Source organism: Ornithodoros turicata, chromosome 6 (assembly GCF_037126465.1).
Source record: "Ornithodoros turicata isolate Travis chromosome 6, ASM3712646v1, whole genome shotgun sequence".
Classification (NCBI taxonomy): domain Eukaryota; kingdom Metazoa; phylum Arthropoda; class Arachnida; order Ixodida; family Argasidae; genus Ornithodoros; species Ornithodoros turicata.
This window is the reverse complement of record NC_088206.1, coordinates 58,516,422-58,532,078: the sequence shown is the minus strand read 5'-3', so window position 1 is coordinate 58,532,078 and position 15,657 is coordinate 58,516,422. Positions and strand designations below refer to the sequence as shown.

At 47.1% G+C, this 15,657-nt stretch overlaps 1 protein-coding gene across 4 annotated transcripts in view; it reads left to right on the top strand.

Annotated features, from left to right (window-relative positions):
- The first annotated feature begins 5,185 nt into the window (after window positions 1–5,185).
- LOC135396807 (uncharacterized) overlaps window positions 5,186–15,657 on the top strand; it is a 28,054-nt gene continuing 17,582 nt past the window's right edge. Inside the window, exons 1-8 of one of the 4 annotated variants that reach the window (XM_064627995.1) lie at window positions 5,186–5,295; window positions 6,515–6,566; window positions 6,630–6,668; window positions 7,555–7,596; window positions 7,852–7,864; window positions 7,983–8,062; window positions 10,893–11,024; window positions 12,468–12,643. In XM_064627995.1, the coding sequence (XP_064484065.1) occupies window positions 6,557–6,566; window positions 6,630–6,668; window positions 7,555–7,596; window positions 7,852–7,864; window positions 7,983–8,062; window positions 10,893–11,024; window positions 12,468–12,643 (492 nt within the window). In that variant the 5' untranslated portion in view covers window positions 5,186–5,295; window positions 6,515–6,556. Of the gene's footprint in view, window positions 5,296–6,514; window positions 6,567–6,629; window positions 6,669–7,554; window positions 7,597–7,675; window positions 8,063–10,892; window positions 11,025–12,467; window positions 12,644–15,657 lie in introns of those variants that run through there. The other 3 variants (XM_064627994.1, XM_064627996.1, XM_064627997.1) reach the window with 3 other exon arrangements.

Below are 15,657 nucleotides of genomic sequence, written 5' to 3'. Positions count from 1 at the left end.
ATTGAGCCTCATGCGGTGGAAGAGTGCAGTAAAGGAGATCGGTAGTCGCGGAGGAAGTACACTCTTAGAAGAAAAGGAGTCAAAAGGGAGTCAAATGATGCTCGGATCTTCCTCGCGAACTGAGAGGCCGTTGCAGCGACACCAGTCTGTGGCCGTATTTAATGCGGGGTGTTGCGTGCACTCCCTTCATGGAGGGGTGTTAGCCTCACTCCCTAATGTTCATGACGAGGTTCTTCCACACTATGCAACAGTACAGTCTCGTACTTTTATTCATTTGTTAAGATTATCGAGACACACCTGCACAATATGAAAAAGCAAACGAAAATAAAAGAGATGAACAAGCCTAGCTGTGTGTGACACGGCCAAAGTAGTTGTATCCCTGCAGAGGACATTCACTTTTCGCAAGTCCTGGCTGTACGAAAAATGGCGTTGGTGGCAGATATCCTTGGAAAGTGCCCAACATTACGTACTGAGGAACATGTACTTCAACTTTACAAGTAAGCTAATGCCTACATCTTGTTTTCTTGTGCTCGTGGTCCATGGCCCATGCATTGGCAGGTCAAGTAATTAACGCAATGTCCTATAGAAAGAGATATCTGTTCTGTAACGCTAAGGGCCTTGAAGTTACTGCGAGTTGATGAGGCGTATGCCCGTCACCGTTACAAAAGTATTTAGTTCCTTTGTCTCTATGAGCGGGTTGGTGGGTCGTATAGTGCTGCAATCCCAATGACGGCTTCTAAGGGATGTTCCGCTTTGATAGTTCTGTGGGACAACCTAGATTCTTGCACAATACAAAGACGGAGGGGCACTGCATCTGTTCGTGTTTTGGGGGGAGGGAAGTATTGTCTTTGTAACGTGGTGCAACGGATATCAGTACCTGCACAACAACAACAAAAAAGGACCTATGAAGTAACATCACTTAATGACAGAGTGGAAAACAGAATGCTTAGTGTTCTCTGCAATTTGTTTAGGTAGGGCAGTCAAGGGAACATTTGCAGGAAGGGTGTCAGGGGAATATCCTCAGGGACGGGAGTCAAGAAAACACCCTTACAAGGGGAGTAGCCTAGACACCCCAAAGGGAGTCATATGTGTGACGAAGGTGAACACCCACAAGGGAGTTTCCCATACTCGCTTTTCTCTGAGAGTGTACAAGAGAAAACGTGGGGTGTATATCCGAGAGAAGGGAGTGAGCTATGTCGTGTTGCCACTGAGCCCGCATCTTGCGGCCGGTGAGTGTCGAAGGGAGGTGTCCTCGGTCGCCCGAAGACATCATTATCGGGGGAAAAGCTGCGCGCTGATGAGCGCTCAAGGCGGCTCTGTCTGCTTCTTCATTACCGCTTCAATGCCGCTGATGCCGACATGTCCGGGGATCCACTGCAATGCGACAGTATGCCCTGAAACGGCCGCCTTCTTATAAACTTGCAGGATGTCAAAGACAACAGGACTAAGGGACACAAGTATCCCCAAAATCGAAGTATTTATGTATTAGTATTATAATACTGCGTTCTGGCAAGTATTATGGACCTGTATTATACAAAATATGAGTATTACTGATATCGCCTGATATCAGCAATAGACACGAAGAAGAAGTTAAAACATAGAAGGGACATGAACATCATATGAACTTGTACCAACTACCCCGTTTTGTCTCTCTTATGAGTATTACTAGCCACCCGTGACTGTAAGAGGGCGGCACAGTCTAAAGGACAAACAGAGGTCTATATTGCGGGAGTCCGGAATGTGGATAACAACCCCTACTTATTTCTTCTTGAACAGAAACCTCTGCGACCGGCTCCCGTGGCATAGTGGTTAGGATGATTTTCCATCATCTTCATTTTCCATCATCATTTTCCATGCCGGGACTGGGAGGTGACGCGGGTCCGAATCCTCGCACCGGATGTGCTGTCTGGGGTTTTCCATGGCTTTGCCTGCAGACTTTCCAGACTAATGTCCTCACAGATCCCCCTGAAGTCGGCCAAGGACGCATACTAACCCCCTGTCCCCCACTCCTTCCTGCTGTCCTCTCTCCATCTGTCTACGTCTGTACGCCGCTCATAGCCACAGTGGCATTCGCGGCGCTAACACGGAGTAATAAAAAAAGAAACCTCAGTGAGGAGAGAACACATGAAGAGACTAGTGGTGACGGAACTGCTCGCCGTAGCCGGCCCTCGCTCAGACTGGCAACGTCACTACTATAGCAGGAGTGGTCGTGCGTCCTGGACCGACTTCACAGGGAACTGTGTCAACATTTCTCTCAAAGCGTCCGTGGGTGATTCCATCTCAACTCAGGAAAGGTGGTCCGGACACCATCAGCGATTTTTATTGAAAAGATATATGTTGTAGCCTGACTCACATTGAGAATGGAACAGCAAGTATTTTTTCTCTAGTTTCCGCAGTTCCCGAGAAAAAAAAAATCCGAAAGAATATGACAGATCCGACGCGCTTTCAAGCATAGTGATTTTGGCATTCAATATCTTTCCAACGAACGCGTTCACGGCTTTGAATTTTTTTCCTCGCACTGTCAGCTATGTTGTCTTCCAGTGCTTTGGTTTAGTTCCGGCGGGGATTTTGTTATTTTGCAGCTAAAAATACGCAAAGTTGGTTGCGACGACGAAAATCGCTCATAGTTTTGCAGCTATTGCGGCACTTGTGTACATGCCAGTGAAACGAGAAAGGTATCGCCGTGTAGCGGAGACTGGGCTCTATAATTAGATATCAAATTTAAGAGTCTAGGCCAGGTTGCTGTCACGCATGGATGCGTCTACAACACGTCAAATATGAAAAAATGCGGTTTTTGAGCACTCATATCTAAAAAAACCCACCTTGAAAATTCTTCAAACTTCGTAGGCACATGCTTCTGTATATGATATTTGAGTGCACAGAAAATCTAAGGTTTTTTCCTTGCAAAATAAAAGTTAGAGCCTGCCAAAGTTTCAGTGTCCTTCTGTCGTGCGTGTAATGACCATGCAAGCGCTGCGAGAAGTTAACTGGTCGATATTCACGTTTTTCTTGTGACAGCCGCCCGTGCTGTTCGTGCTGCTATTTGAGAACCCAAAGGGTCGAATATTTTCCCCAGGACGTCGAAAGCAGCACGACGGCTTCACAAGGCCACTATATAGAGAAATGCAGATTGAGTGTATCTGTCACTGTTCGCGCGGTGCGTGCATGAAAATTCAATGTTTACATCCATCTCTCTAGACCATGCCAGTAAAGATGAGTCACTATTTATTTACATTTGATTGATTACATTAGCAGTTGTGGCAAAGTTTAACCGACTCGTGCTCGACGCAAGTCGAAGTAGTGTCAAAACACAGCTGTTACAACTGAAATCACTATTGCAACAGGTAGAGGAACCACTCACTCTCGCAATGACTCCAAACTAACTTGGGTTTTGTACCTGAAGCCGGAGACAGCTCCAGTGCGGCTGACGCTAATCTTGTTGCTCTCCTCTCTGTTCATTAGCACTTAGCAGCGGTGGCGGCTCATGACACGACAAAGTACTCGCCGAAGGGCACAGAAACCGTTGTCTATGCTTCCATGTTAACTGAGGGACGTCTCTTTGGGTAGATAACAAGTACCACGGTCCGCTGTGTCACGAAAAACGCGAATGTCGACCAGTGAACTTCTCGCGGCGCTTCCATGGTCATTACACGCACCATGCACAGTCGGACACTGAAACTTTTGCACGCTCTAACTTCTATTGTGCAAGGAAAAAACCTTAGATTTTCTGTGCATTCAGATATCATATACAGAAGCATATGCCTACGAAGTTTGAAGAATTTTCGAGGTGAGGTTTTTTAGAAATGAGCGCTCAAAAACCGCATTTTTTTCAAATGTCACGTATTGTAGAAGTCTCCATGCGTGACAGCAATATGGCCCAGGCTCCTATATTTGATACCGAATTATAGAGCTCAGTCTCCGCTACACGGGGATACCTTTTTTGTTTCACTGGCATGTACACAAGTGCCGCAATAGCCGCAAGAACTATGAGCGATTTTCGTCGTCGCAACCAACTTTGCGTATTTTTAGCTGCAAAATAGCAAAATCTGCGCCGGAACTAAACCGAAGCACTGGAAGACAACATAGCTGACGGTGCGAAGAAAATTTTTTGATACTTTCAAAGCCATGATAAAATAATTCATAAAAATAATTCATAAAAAAATTCAAAGCCATGAACGCGTTCGTTGGAAAAATATTGAATGCCAAAAATCGCTATGCTTGAAAGCGCGTCGGATCTGCCATATTCTTTCGGATTTTTTCTCTCGGGAACTACGGAAACTAGAGAAAAAATACTTGCTGTTCCATTCTCAATGTGAGTCATGCTACAACATATATTTTTTCAATAAAAATCACTGATGGTGTCCGGACCACCTTGCCTGAGTTGAAATGGAATCACCCCCGTGGGAAAAACCGAGGAAAGGCACCCAGACAGCACAGCCGGCGAACGGATTTGGACCCGGGTCACCTCCCAGTTTCGGCGTGGAATGTTATCATGGCAGCCTCGAACCGTGGTTCCGTACCCTAGGCAACAGGTGGGTTTTGTCTTGTTCTGGGCTGCTCCGAACTGCGGTCGCTGCCGTGTTTGGCAATGTTCGTAGGTTGAAACTCTGCCGTTTTCGACTACGTGGAGTTCGGAGTCTGAATATAGTCCAATTGCCGGGAGTAGACATCTTTACTAGTTTCAACCGCACCGGCTTTCAACAAACATAACAAAATACAGTTAACGTTTCGGGTCCCATTCGGGACCCATCATCAGAATGACGCTGTCCTGGTCGTCACCGGGTATTTACGTAGAGTTCGGAGTGTAGCACGCGTTCAAAACTGTCCGCGACGCATAGCGTTCTCTGTGAAAAGCAACGGGTGGCAGCCCAGCGAGGGCAAGATGGAGGATAGCATGGTTTTAGGAAAAGTTTCGGGAGGAAGAAAAGAAATGAAAGTTAAGAGGAACTTGGGCGGCGACCGTGAGCGGGGCGGAAACAGAAAGCAAAGCGCGGGAGGGAAGATACCTGCCAAATTAACAACCTAAAACAAAGGGACAACGCTGCTACCCTTGGGCGCTTTCCATAATGCCTTGGTACTTACCGATGTCAGTTCCACCTGTGGTGCCCTACCATACGGCGGTATTATCCCACAGCTCAGTCGTCCGCGTGAAGAGGATAAAGTTTCACGTGCCTCACGTGCCAAACAGTTCCTGTGTGCCACTTGTGAAGAGGACGAGGAACGTTCCTGTTCGTGTAACGAGTCGCCTCCTCTGCCCAGTCATTCGCTGCCGCACTTGCTCTACAGCCCTGTTTGGTAAGTACGTTCATCGTTTTACTTGGAATTCTTGTTCAGGATTTGTAGACTCGTTGTCTGGGAAAGCCCTACACTAATTAGATACGCACGCCCTTTAGGCTATATGGTCCGTAATATAGTTTCTGCTTTCACAATTGTACAACTGAAAGTGCTTTGTATCTCGAATGGGCTTCCCTTTGTAACTGGCATGTCCATCTGTATGCGGTTAGACAGGATAGCTGCAAGCAAAGCACTATCGAACAGCAGCGTACAGGCATCCAAGACACCCAAAGGGGTGAACCAGAGCCGCCTCGAGGAGAGTTTGCGCCTGGGGCAGGTAAACGTGAAGCGCCCCCCCCCCCCCTTTCCTCACTGCCATCAGATGTTCTGTAAACAACGGAAAGAAAACGCTCGTTTGCACTGCAGAGATCGCAAATTCAAATTATCTTTATACCCGCTTTATACTGTCCAACTGACTGACTTGCCAGCGCTTGCCGTTCGGCACTCTCTGGCGCGGACGCCTGGGGCGGCTGCCCCCCTCGCACCCCCAGCGGAATGGCTCTGGGTTGTGCACACACTGATGAGCCCCCTGGGAATGCACTAGTCTAGTAGTCATTTGTTTTATAGGTTGTTATTCGTATTGGAGAACAAATCGTACTCCATGGCCCCATGTCTCTCTCAAAACTTCGCGCTTCCTCTGTACGCTTCATTTAGTAGTAGTAGACCTTTCCTATCCCCTTTATCATCCCTTTTATCCCTTTCATCAATTTTATTTCACCACAGAGAGGTGCCGGTGGCGCCAACATACAAGAGAAGAAAATCCATCAGCGCCACCTTTGTGTGGCGATGTCCGCGATATGCATGCACAAGAAAAATTGCGTTGTTTGTGTCATAGGCTATTGGAAATGTACAGGGGGACATATTGCTGTTTTGTTTTTGTTTTTATCTCTACATCACCCTAACGCTTGCGGAAAATTCCAAGAGAACTTCAGCCTAATGGCTATCAGTCTGCAATGTTTTATGCGGGAACGCAGTTTCTTTTTCTTTTTCTTTTTTTTTACCACGCGATCCAAATGTGTAATGTTTGGTACACCTGCATAGTCTCAAAATAATGGCTGGCACTAATTATGTGGTTACGTATTGACGGTAAATTCTGATTGGACCACGGGGTTTCAGATCATAACGATGAGGATGATAAAGCTCGGATTCCGTGCTCACGATTGGTCCTTGCATATTTCAGATCCTTATCTATTACCAGTCGCACGCAAAGGAATCTGCAAGCATGGGAGACGGTATGAGTGACGTCTTTCCATTACTGTGCATACTATACGCAATTTTATGTCGTGTATTTTCAGAGTCTGCGATGTCTACGATGTCAGGAATGTCGGGGATGGGTAGGTGCTTTTACACATTTAATGGAACGTACGAGTTAGCTGTTACACTCTTAGAAATGAACTTCACCACATGGCACGCTCCTAGCCAACCATAATCTCGAATGATATCGTTATCTGAACTGATTTGTTGAAAACGGCAAGCGTACGCCTTTTTTTTTTTTTTTTTGTGACAATTACGAACAGCATAAGTACCACCAAAAAGCCTTGCTACGCGGTGAAGTTGATTTTTAAGAGCGTCTACACTGTTAAATTTCGTTTTGGTAGAGATCCTTGGGACATCGGCCATGAACTGAGTAGTGAGCGGCTCATTTGCATACGCTCACTAATTAAATAAACCTGCTAACTTTTAACTTTTACTTACGCACGCTTACGGAAGCTCTGTTTTACGCACCGTGACCTTCAGCGAAAAATATTCCAAGAAAAAAAACGCATCGACACTTAGTGATTTTCCGAGTAATTAATTGGTTTCGGTTTACATATTTCTTGCGCGGAGCAGTGCGCCAATGCGCTCTTTGGATCAATTATCCGGCCGTCAATTTCGTGTTCATCCGCCTGGTTGACACACGGGGGTGACGGAAGATAAGGAACAGCCGCAAGATACGCTTTGGTATTCGTTCTCAAAGCGACTGGTAAACAGCGCTGGCGGTTCTGTCGTTCCGTAAGTGAGATAGCGTGCTCTTATCATGGATGATGACGAATGCGCCTCGAGCGCTGTGAACAAGTGGGGGTACACTCTTAAAAATTGGCTACACCACGTAGCACGCTCCTAGCCAAGCATCATCCCGAAGGACAGCCGGGGGATTTTCGTGAAACACCCTGTATAGCTCTAAGAAGTGTAGTGTCTTTTGGAATGAGAGCCTCGTTTATAGTCTCTTCACTGTTTCAGAATCCAGTCAGTCCCAAGGCTCGACTGTAGATGCTCCAGCAGGTAAATTGAGTTGCAAGTTGCAATTGAGTTGTAAGTTGAGATACTCCAGCAGGAGTTACGACCTGAGAATTTAACGCAGGATGCAACGACATTTTTTCTTGAGAATTGCAGCTTAACTTGGGAACTATCAGAGGGATTTACGAAGCGGTCACAATAAGTATTCTGACGCAATACCAATGGGGTTGCATGTTCTCCGCCCTTGTTGAACGGTACCAATCCACTGTGTAGGTGAAAGTTGCTCTCTTGCTCTTACAGGAGGCGGAGGCGGGTAAGTGTTTCGACGACAACCTGACTGCAAGGTTATCCGGAGCCGTCACAGTTTTCATGGTGGCCCGAAGAGGAGCAACAGATAGTGGAGCTTCTCATTTTTCCGTATGTCTTTACAGAAAGAAGATGATAGTCATTGGTGTCGTCCTCCTGCTCCTTGTTGGGGTTGGAGTAGGCAGCTTCCTTCTAGTGGGACAAGGTCAGCAGTTCCTTCGGCCTTTTCTTGAGGCTGGTACTCTTGAAATTAGTACTTGTGGGATAAAAAGGTGCCGCAAATGAAGTTGGGGGATGACGAGATCTAGAGGAGCACACTGCCACGAATCTCAAAAGCCGTGGACAGTAAACATTTACCCGATACAGCAGGATATCTAATGGCTACTTCAAAGCCAAAGCTAAGCCAAAACCAAAAAAGTGTTTCAACATTTCCTTCCAGCATTTTCTAGTGCCGATTCGCACTACTGCGTTGCACTGTGTGCGAACGCGCGGGTGAACATTCATGACAACAGACGCGTGACAGACCTTCCGCAGTAGAACGCAATCCCGCCAGAGCTGATCTTTTTCCGCACACGCGCAGAACCAAGTCCTACATTCTGCACATGCGCGTCTCTTGTGTGAGACTAATTCCAACATGGTTGCTGTAAATATGGAACAAATGGACGGTTCGAGGAAGAGAGATACAGGATTCATCATAATGAGCCATTGGAATTATAAACCTTTTGTATATAGTTTTGGCCTGGCTTTTTATCTCCTTATATTAAACATCGTGACCTGTGTTGTCTATGCGCCATTATCACCATAATCACATTTTCTTCAAGCTCACCATGCAGTCTCCGTCACGCAGGGCGCGTATCGCGTGCTTACGCTGGCGTCTGCACGCTATGGACCGCATTAGTGTGAGCAAGCTATAAAGTCATCGTATTGTACTGAAAGCATTCGTTTCCGACGCGCCTCCCAGTCCTGTGAGCTCAGTAAGCTCATATGCGGTTCTGACCATACTGGTATAATTTGTTCACTACGGTCTCTCATATGGTGCTTTGAGGTTGGACCTTCTGCCACCTAAAAATATCCGTGCCATCACGTTTCGCAATGTGTGCTAAGGTTGTGAATTGGATATAGTTGGCGTCGTTATTCATTAGCAAGCAGAAGTGCCACAGTGATGCACGCGTGGATTGACAACCAGGTCAGACGAGCTAGATGTCGTGGCGTAAATGGTTTTCTTGGTTTGAGTGAACTGGTTATGGAGATACTGCGACGAGCGTCAACAGTGACGTCCTGCGATCTCGGTGCCTGTCTCGATGCGATGCACCCTGCGTTCAAAATCCCAGCTGCGACGTCCGAGAATGAGCGAGTGAGCGACGCCAGCTTCACGTGTTTTCGATGTTCATCGAAGTAGTTTTAGCGATTGAAATGCACAGTTAGGAAGTGACGGTTAGGATGAGCAGGGCGGACTCGCTGGAGCAACACAAAGGGAAGTGGTCGATTGGTTTTTTAGTTTATGGTTAGGTAAGACCAATATCGTGACTGCAGCAAGATCTGCCAGGTGCCCGTATTAGGCTGCGACGGTTAGAGATTTTGTACGTCTTGTACGAGCTGTGGGACGTCTGAGAGAATGGCATGTTTAACTCGACCAAGCAAACTGCCAAGCAAAGTAAATGTGCTGATGACAGGACGTGCGTGCACTGTGGCGATGAGAAGGGAGGTTGCTTTGTCAGAATTGCTTGTCTTCTGGTCCTTGTCTGCATTAGTCCTTAGTCCTTCCTCCTCCTTCGCAACTCCTCTATTACTGCTGCATTGCTTTTGTCCTGCAACGTAGATACATTGTTGTAATCGTGTGTGTAAAAGTGTGGCCGTTGTGTGACATTGGCTCAAAAGAGTTCAGTTAGCTTAAATATTACAGGTTCAGGTAGGCCATTCCCGCCAGCGGAAAGGTTTCTCTTATTTGATTGTGTGGTCCATTGTGTGGACCTAGTTCCCCAACTTTGTTAAGCTGACAGTCTCTTTATACTGGCTCCCACACTGGAACGACAGTATTTGTACGGGCCGGGATATCCTAAAAACCTGTCCCCACATTACAGTGCACTGCTGCGCCAAGTGAAATCGTACCCTTCAGAAAACACTATTCCGGATCGGTTGGACTATTGATGGCTTGTTTATGGTTTAAAGGACAACGGAAGCGAAATTTGTCAAACGTGTGCGAGAAAATGTCTGAACAAGATGTGATGCGTACAATTATGTTGTCACCAGCATTTTGTGAGTACGGTGTACGGATGGGGATATTTTTTACGATTACGAGCCCGACACGATCGCCCGCTGTCGCAAACCATTGCGGGAGAAGCTGAGGGGCACGTGACGTCAGATGTTCCTCGAGCTCCGTGGCCGAATACAGAGCAACGCCTCAAAATTCGGAGATCTCGTGGAAGCCTGAAGGCGACATCTCCGCTCCTTCTTTCAGCCTGCTGTACTTCGTTGACAAGGCTAACGAGCACCTCCGGATTTATTTTCAAGCATTCGTCAACCAAAATGTGCCGCAAGGAAGTCGGCCGGTGCCGAAGGGAAGTCGGCAAGACGTTGCAGCACAGTCAGGAAACACTTCATTAGCATGTACAATTTCTTTTCTCGCGAAAATGGGGCTCCGATAACAAAACAACCGCAAAACGAACGTCAGGAACCCCAATAGAACGAACACTATCCGCGTCACTTCCGTGCTCTCCACCGGCGGCGCGGCGAGCGACGCTCACCAGCGGCTCAGAGCGCTCCGCGGCCGAATTTTATATCTCGATTTCTTTTCTTTTGTTTTTGTTCTTTTTTGTACACACGCAATATGAGGTGAACAGCTTTGGGGCTTATTTTCGCTTCCGTTGTCCTTTATGTAAGCAGATAGGCTTCTTGAATAGATCATCAGAGTCAAATCCGTCCAATGGGCAGATTCCAAAAATCAGAAACTGCAGAAGCAGAATATGCATTTAGCTTCACCGCCCCCACGCTGCGACGTCTATTACTCTACAGTGTTACTATGATTTCTGTTTAAGGCAAGGATGTCGATGATGATGGTGGTGGTAGCGGTTCAAGCTCATCACCGGCAACCGCCAACCCTGATGATGCGTTGCTTCCACCTCCACAAAATCCTTCAGGTCCAGTACCACCTGCGCCCACTCCAAAGGGTGAGTATGCAGATTTGGTAATCTCGACGCCCCTGTCTCGAACTCGACGCGTGTGTCACGAGCTAGCCTGCATTTTGTCTTCGTCATGTCACCGACGCTCCTGGATAGCCATTTGCACACTCCTGCCTGCACCCAGTTTTTCTGCACGGCGCAGAAAGGGAGTCCCCTGTATGGAACCTTGCCTGCTCTGCCCAGCCTGTGCCGAAGGAGGGTATAGCTGAACGAAATGTGAAGCGCACGAAAGCGTTAAGTTTAACGAAAATGTGCACTTGCTGGACATTCGATTACTCATCGCGTACGTATGTATGTAGTGTATATGTGTGTAGTGTATATTCGGGTCCACTGTCCATAGTCCACCCCATTCATATGGACTATCTTTCCGTAATCCAGCCTGCATATACAGTAGGTTGAACTGTTGGTTGTACCATGAACTCGATTAGTCATCTGTGGGAGTCCCAATTGGGACTCTTTTGTCTTTTCTCACTATGTAAGATGCACAGGTGAGATGCTCCTGTCGGTGCCACAATGTTGACGACGATTTGCAATGACTTGTCGCCATGGGGTGAGCTATCTGGCATGTTCAGAGCGGTAGAGAGAAAGGACAGAAACAACGCCTCGTTCAAATGCCTGCTGTGCCTCCCTCAATAAAAAATCCAGTCAGCTTTGAGCTTCAGCTCATGCAATTTCTCGGTGCCTTGCAGCTTGCAGTGCGCTCGTGGTGAAGCATACACGACGGCGTTCGGACACTTCTGTTTCTACTTTCCTTTCAGATATCGAAAGTAATTGGCAAAGTAACGCGTTACTTTGCCAGAAGTTTTGTTTTAATTTTTCGGGCGAGTAATTTGTAACGGTAAAAAATTACTTTTTCGTACAGAGTAACGTGTACAAGTCTGGTCTCCTTACTTCTCCGTGGCTGCCGCTTGTAGCCACAGGAAGTTTTCGCTTGAAATCGTCTGCACCGATTGGCTGACATCCCTGCTGCACATGTCCGCGTGCGGATGAATCGGAGCAGGAATTCGGTCGGCCTTTTATATCTCTGTGGCATTAGTTCGGCAGGTTGAACCCTCGAAATCCCTGGCTACGCCACCGTCCGGCGCTTTCAGAGTTACAGACTAAAATTGTTCAGTGATCGTAGAGCCCAGTATTTCAGGAGGCTACGAAGGACACACCTGGGAATTGGCACCTACCTATTCGAAGGCGGCAGTGCCGAGGGAATACCTACATGCATATATACGTTAACGGTAGGTTGGAGAGAAGTTCGCGGCACTGCAGGAAAAACCGAACTGCGAAAGTGAGGCTTATCTGACATAACCCGGTAGTCATTCCTTAAAGCATGGTCTGCGCTTTCAGTTGCCCGGTACACTACTATGTCTACTACGTCTACTACTACTACTACGTCTGCAAGTAGACGTGTTTGCTCAGTATCTCGAATCCTCTTTTCAGCCCGACCGCAGAAGCCCATGGAGAACTTCGTGATGTGCACGGTCGGTGTTCGCTTTAGAGATCCAGAGAAGTACAAGGACGTGCCATGCGACTACATCGTATTCGACAACGTTGTTGCAGTTTCAACGGGGATTATTCCCACTCAAGATTTCACTGCATGGAAACACTTCCTCGAGGTAAAATGGCGGTAGTAACGGTGCAGTAACTACTGCCAGTTCATGTAAGCGAAAGCACAGCGCACATTCGAAGGCGGCGGGTTGGGTAATCGCTTTCGCGGGTACCTGTTCGAATACGTCATTCAACTATATCCCGCGTTGGTAACACTGTTGACGATTAACATGAGAGGTGACATTTAGCATCGCGTGAAATCCTGCCTCGTCGCTCCACCAGGAGTCACCGGTGCGTTATAGCTGTGCATTCAGTGCCGCGGCTCCCGCGCCGCTTATGCGTGCTTAAGCTGTGTCGCCGTATGTCACTCATCACGTGAGCGGAGCGCATACGTCACGACGTCTTCTCGTTCTGTGATGCGCTCTTTCCACGAGAAGGAGCGCTCGCTCTGTACAGGTCACCTGTGTTCATCGTTCTTTCGCATTTTATTCGTTGGGGAACACTCTGCACCGAAAAAGCAAAAAATATTGGTGACCTCAGTGTTCCTTTAACTGAATGATTGAATGATTGCACCAGCAGTGGCCTTCGAGCTCTCACCCTCTGGTTGCCGGTCAGAGATGCTAGCAATTACACCATGCTAGCAACCCTATCTTCAACGTGCGAAACCGCGCGAGGAAACTGGCGGGCGGCCTTTCTTTGTCGTGTATTGTTGTAGTGGGATGAGACAATTAAGGCGGACTCATGCGATCTACAGGGTGTGACACTCAAGTGTGTCACATTTCCGTCACTGCACACAGATTCCTTAAGCCTTGCGCCACCTGTGTGTGATGTGGCGAAACTCGGTTTGCCAACGAAGTGTCCCAAAAAATTTCCGGGAATAGGCCATAGGGGTCTCCTGTGTGCGCGACCAGAAGGTCCGCAGGTCCGCAATACTAAAAACACTTCAGGAAAATGGCTCACTGTGTAAAATTTCAGGCGAGTTTGACTTTTCTTATGAAGTGACAGAAATGTGGCCCACTTCAAGTGCCACACCCTGTAGTAAACGTTTGCTACCGGAGACGGTTGGCTGCAGAGTCGCAAAATTGTTTTCCTCGCTTTGCTTTTTTCACGCGCTTTAAGGAAGTAATGTAATCGGCATCAGCGTGCAGAGCATGCTAGCGAACGAGAAAGCCATTATTTTCATTTGCAGGGATCTGGAAAGCTGCAGCAAGCTTGTGGAATTTTGTGATTGCAATCAATTCCCGGACTGTCACTGTAGGGAATGACATCATTCTGGCCCAAATATCGCGGGCGGGCGGGCCGACAGAAGAGCTTTTGTTGCATCTCACGTAGACTCCCATGTATTGAAAATTTGACAAACCTTAATTCGCCAAAAATCTGTGTCATTCCCTAGATATACTCGAGGAGAACACGCCTGTACCTGCTCCCTGTAGAATTTAAGCGAGGTTTACGAGAACACTGCGAACAAAAATTCCCCATAAACTTATGACAAACACAACGCAAGCCTCAACAGCTTCAATTGTAGCATGCAGCTGGGCGTTATGGGTCTTGTGTTGTGTTTGTCCTAATGGTGTGGTATGATTTGTCGCGTTGGTAAAACTGACCTCAGGTTAACCTGGCGGTTATTGGCTATACTTTGACCGCTAAGATTGCTTTGGAGGAAACATTCGCTTTGCTCAGAACCTCCGTAAATCTTAATATAGTATTTGCAGATCTCTCGTGCCCTACACTCTAAAAATATTTTACTCTAAATACTCTAGATAAATACTAAAAAACACTCCTTTTTGGGTGTAATTTGACGATACCCTGACTCCCTTTTGGGTGTATATGCACACCCTTTGGCAAAGCTACACCCCTCAGAAAGGGTGTCCCCTGAACACCTCTTTTGGGGTAATCCAGCGGTACCCTGACTCCTCTTTTGGTGTATGTCAACAGCCCCAGGCCAGACAGCACCCTTCAGTAAGGGGGTTATGCCGAGCTCAACACAAACACAACAGGCAAAATAACAGGCATATTATATATTTGGATTGCCTATAATACACTGCAATAAGAATTTCAGTCACCGCACAATACAAAAGATGTCCACACAGCGACGAAGATGAAGGTATTACGGTGAGGCCAAGAGAAGTCCTGTCTGTGTAATGAAGAAAATGAATTTGAAATTAAGGGCAAGCCACAAATTACATGATACTTGCGCAGATGGCTGGAAAAGAATTAAAAACAAATACAGGCTTCGTCAACACGCAAGCAGCTCAAGATAGAAAGTAAGGCAATTGTGGTAAAGGGCCAGCGAAGCGCTGGTAACGGGATTTGAACCCATACCTCTTATTTCTGGTCAAGTGTACTATCAATTACACCATGCCGACATCGCCAACATATCAACTTGCCAGGGCCTTGTTCAGAAGACTCACATCTGACCGGAACGGAGGGTTGTAGGTTCGTGTCCCGCCACCTCTTGCCTCTTGAGTCGCTGACTCTTGCCAACTGCTTTACTTTCTATCACAAATTGCACCAACTTCGTTTGTTACGTATACATCTTGACTTTGCCTAACGACTATATGTGACCGTTACAATGCGACGCGCACTGTTCTCTGATCCAATCCGTGCATTCCAGTTCAAACAAGCTGAAAATACCCGCTTCAAAGGTACCTCAATCAACAATACAAGACAAAATACACCGACAACACCTACCAAACAGCACGATGCAGCGAGCCGGCCGCTCGGATGCGACGGGCACGGCGCAGCTATTGCTTGCCTCCGTTCGAGACCCGGAATCGTAATCCTTGCAGTGTTATACTCAACTCAGATGGTCAAATGACCTGTATTTCAATAAACGACCTGCCCAAAAGAACACGAAAGCTCACCGTGTCTACCACAACTCCAACCGCTATAGTTGGAGAACAGCGAGACCTGTCGTATTGCGAAGCATTAGAACCTTGATGGCCACTACACCTTTCTCGAATCACACCAATCATTTCACCTTTCACACCTTTCACCTTTTCACACCAATTCTCGAAATTACACCGTGCAGAGCGGGATATACAGGGTGTTTGCTCTAACGTGTCCAGGAATTATATTTAAA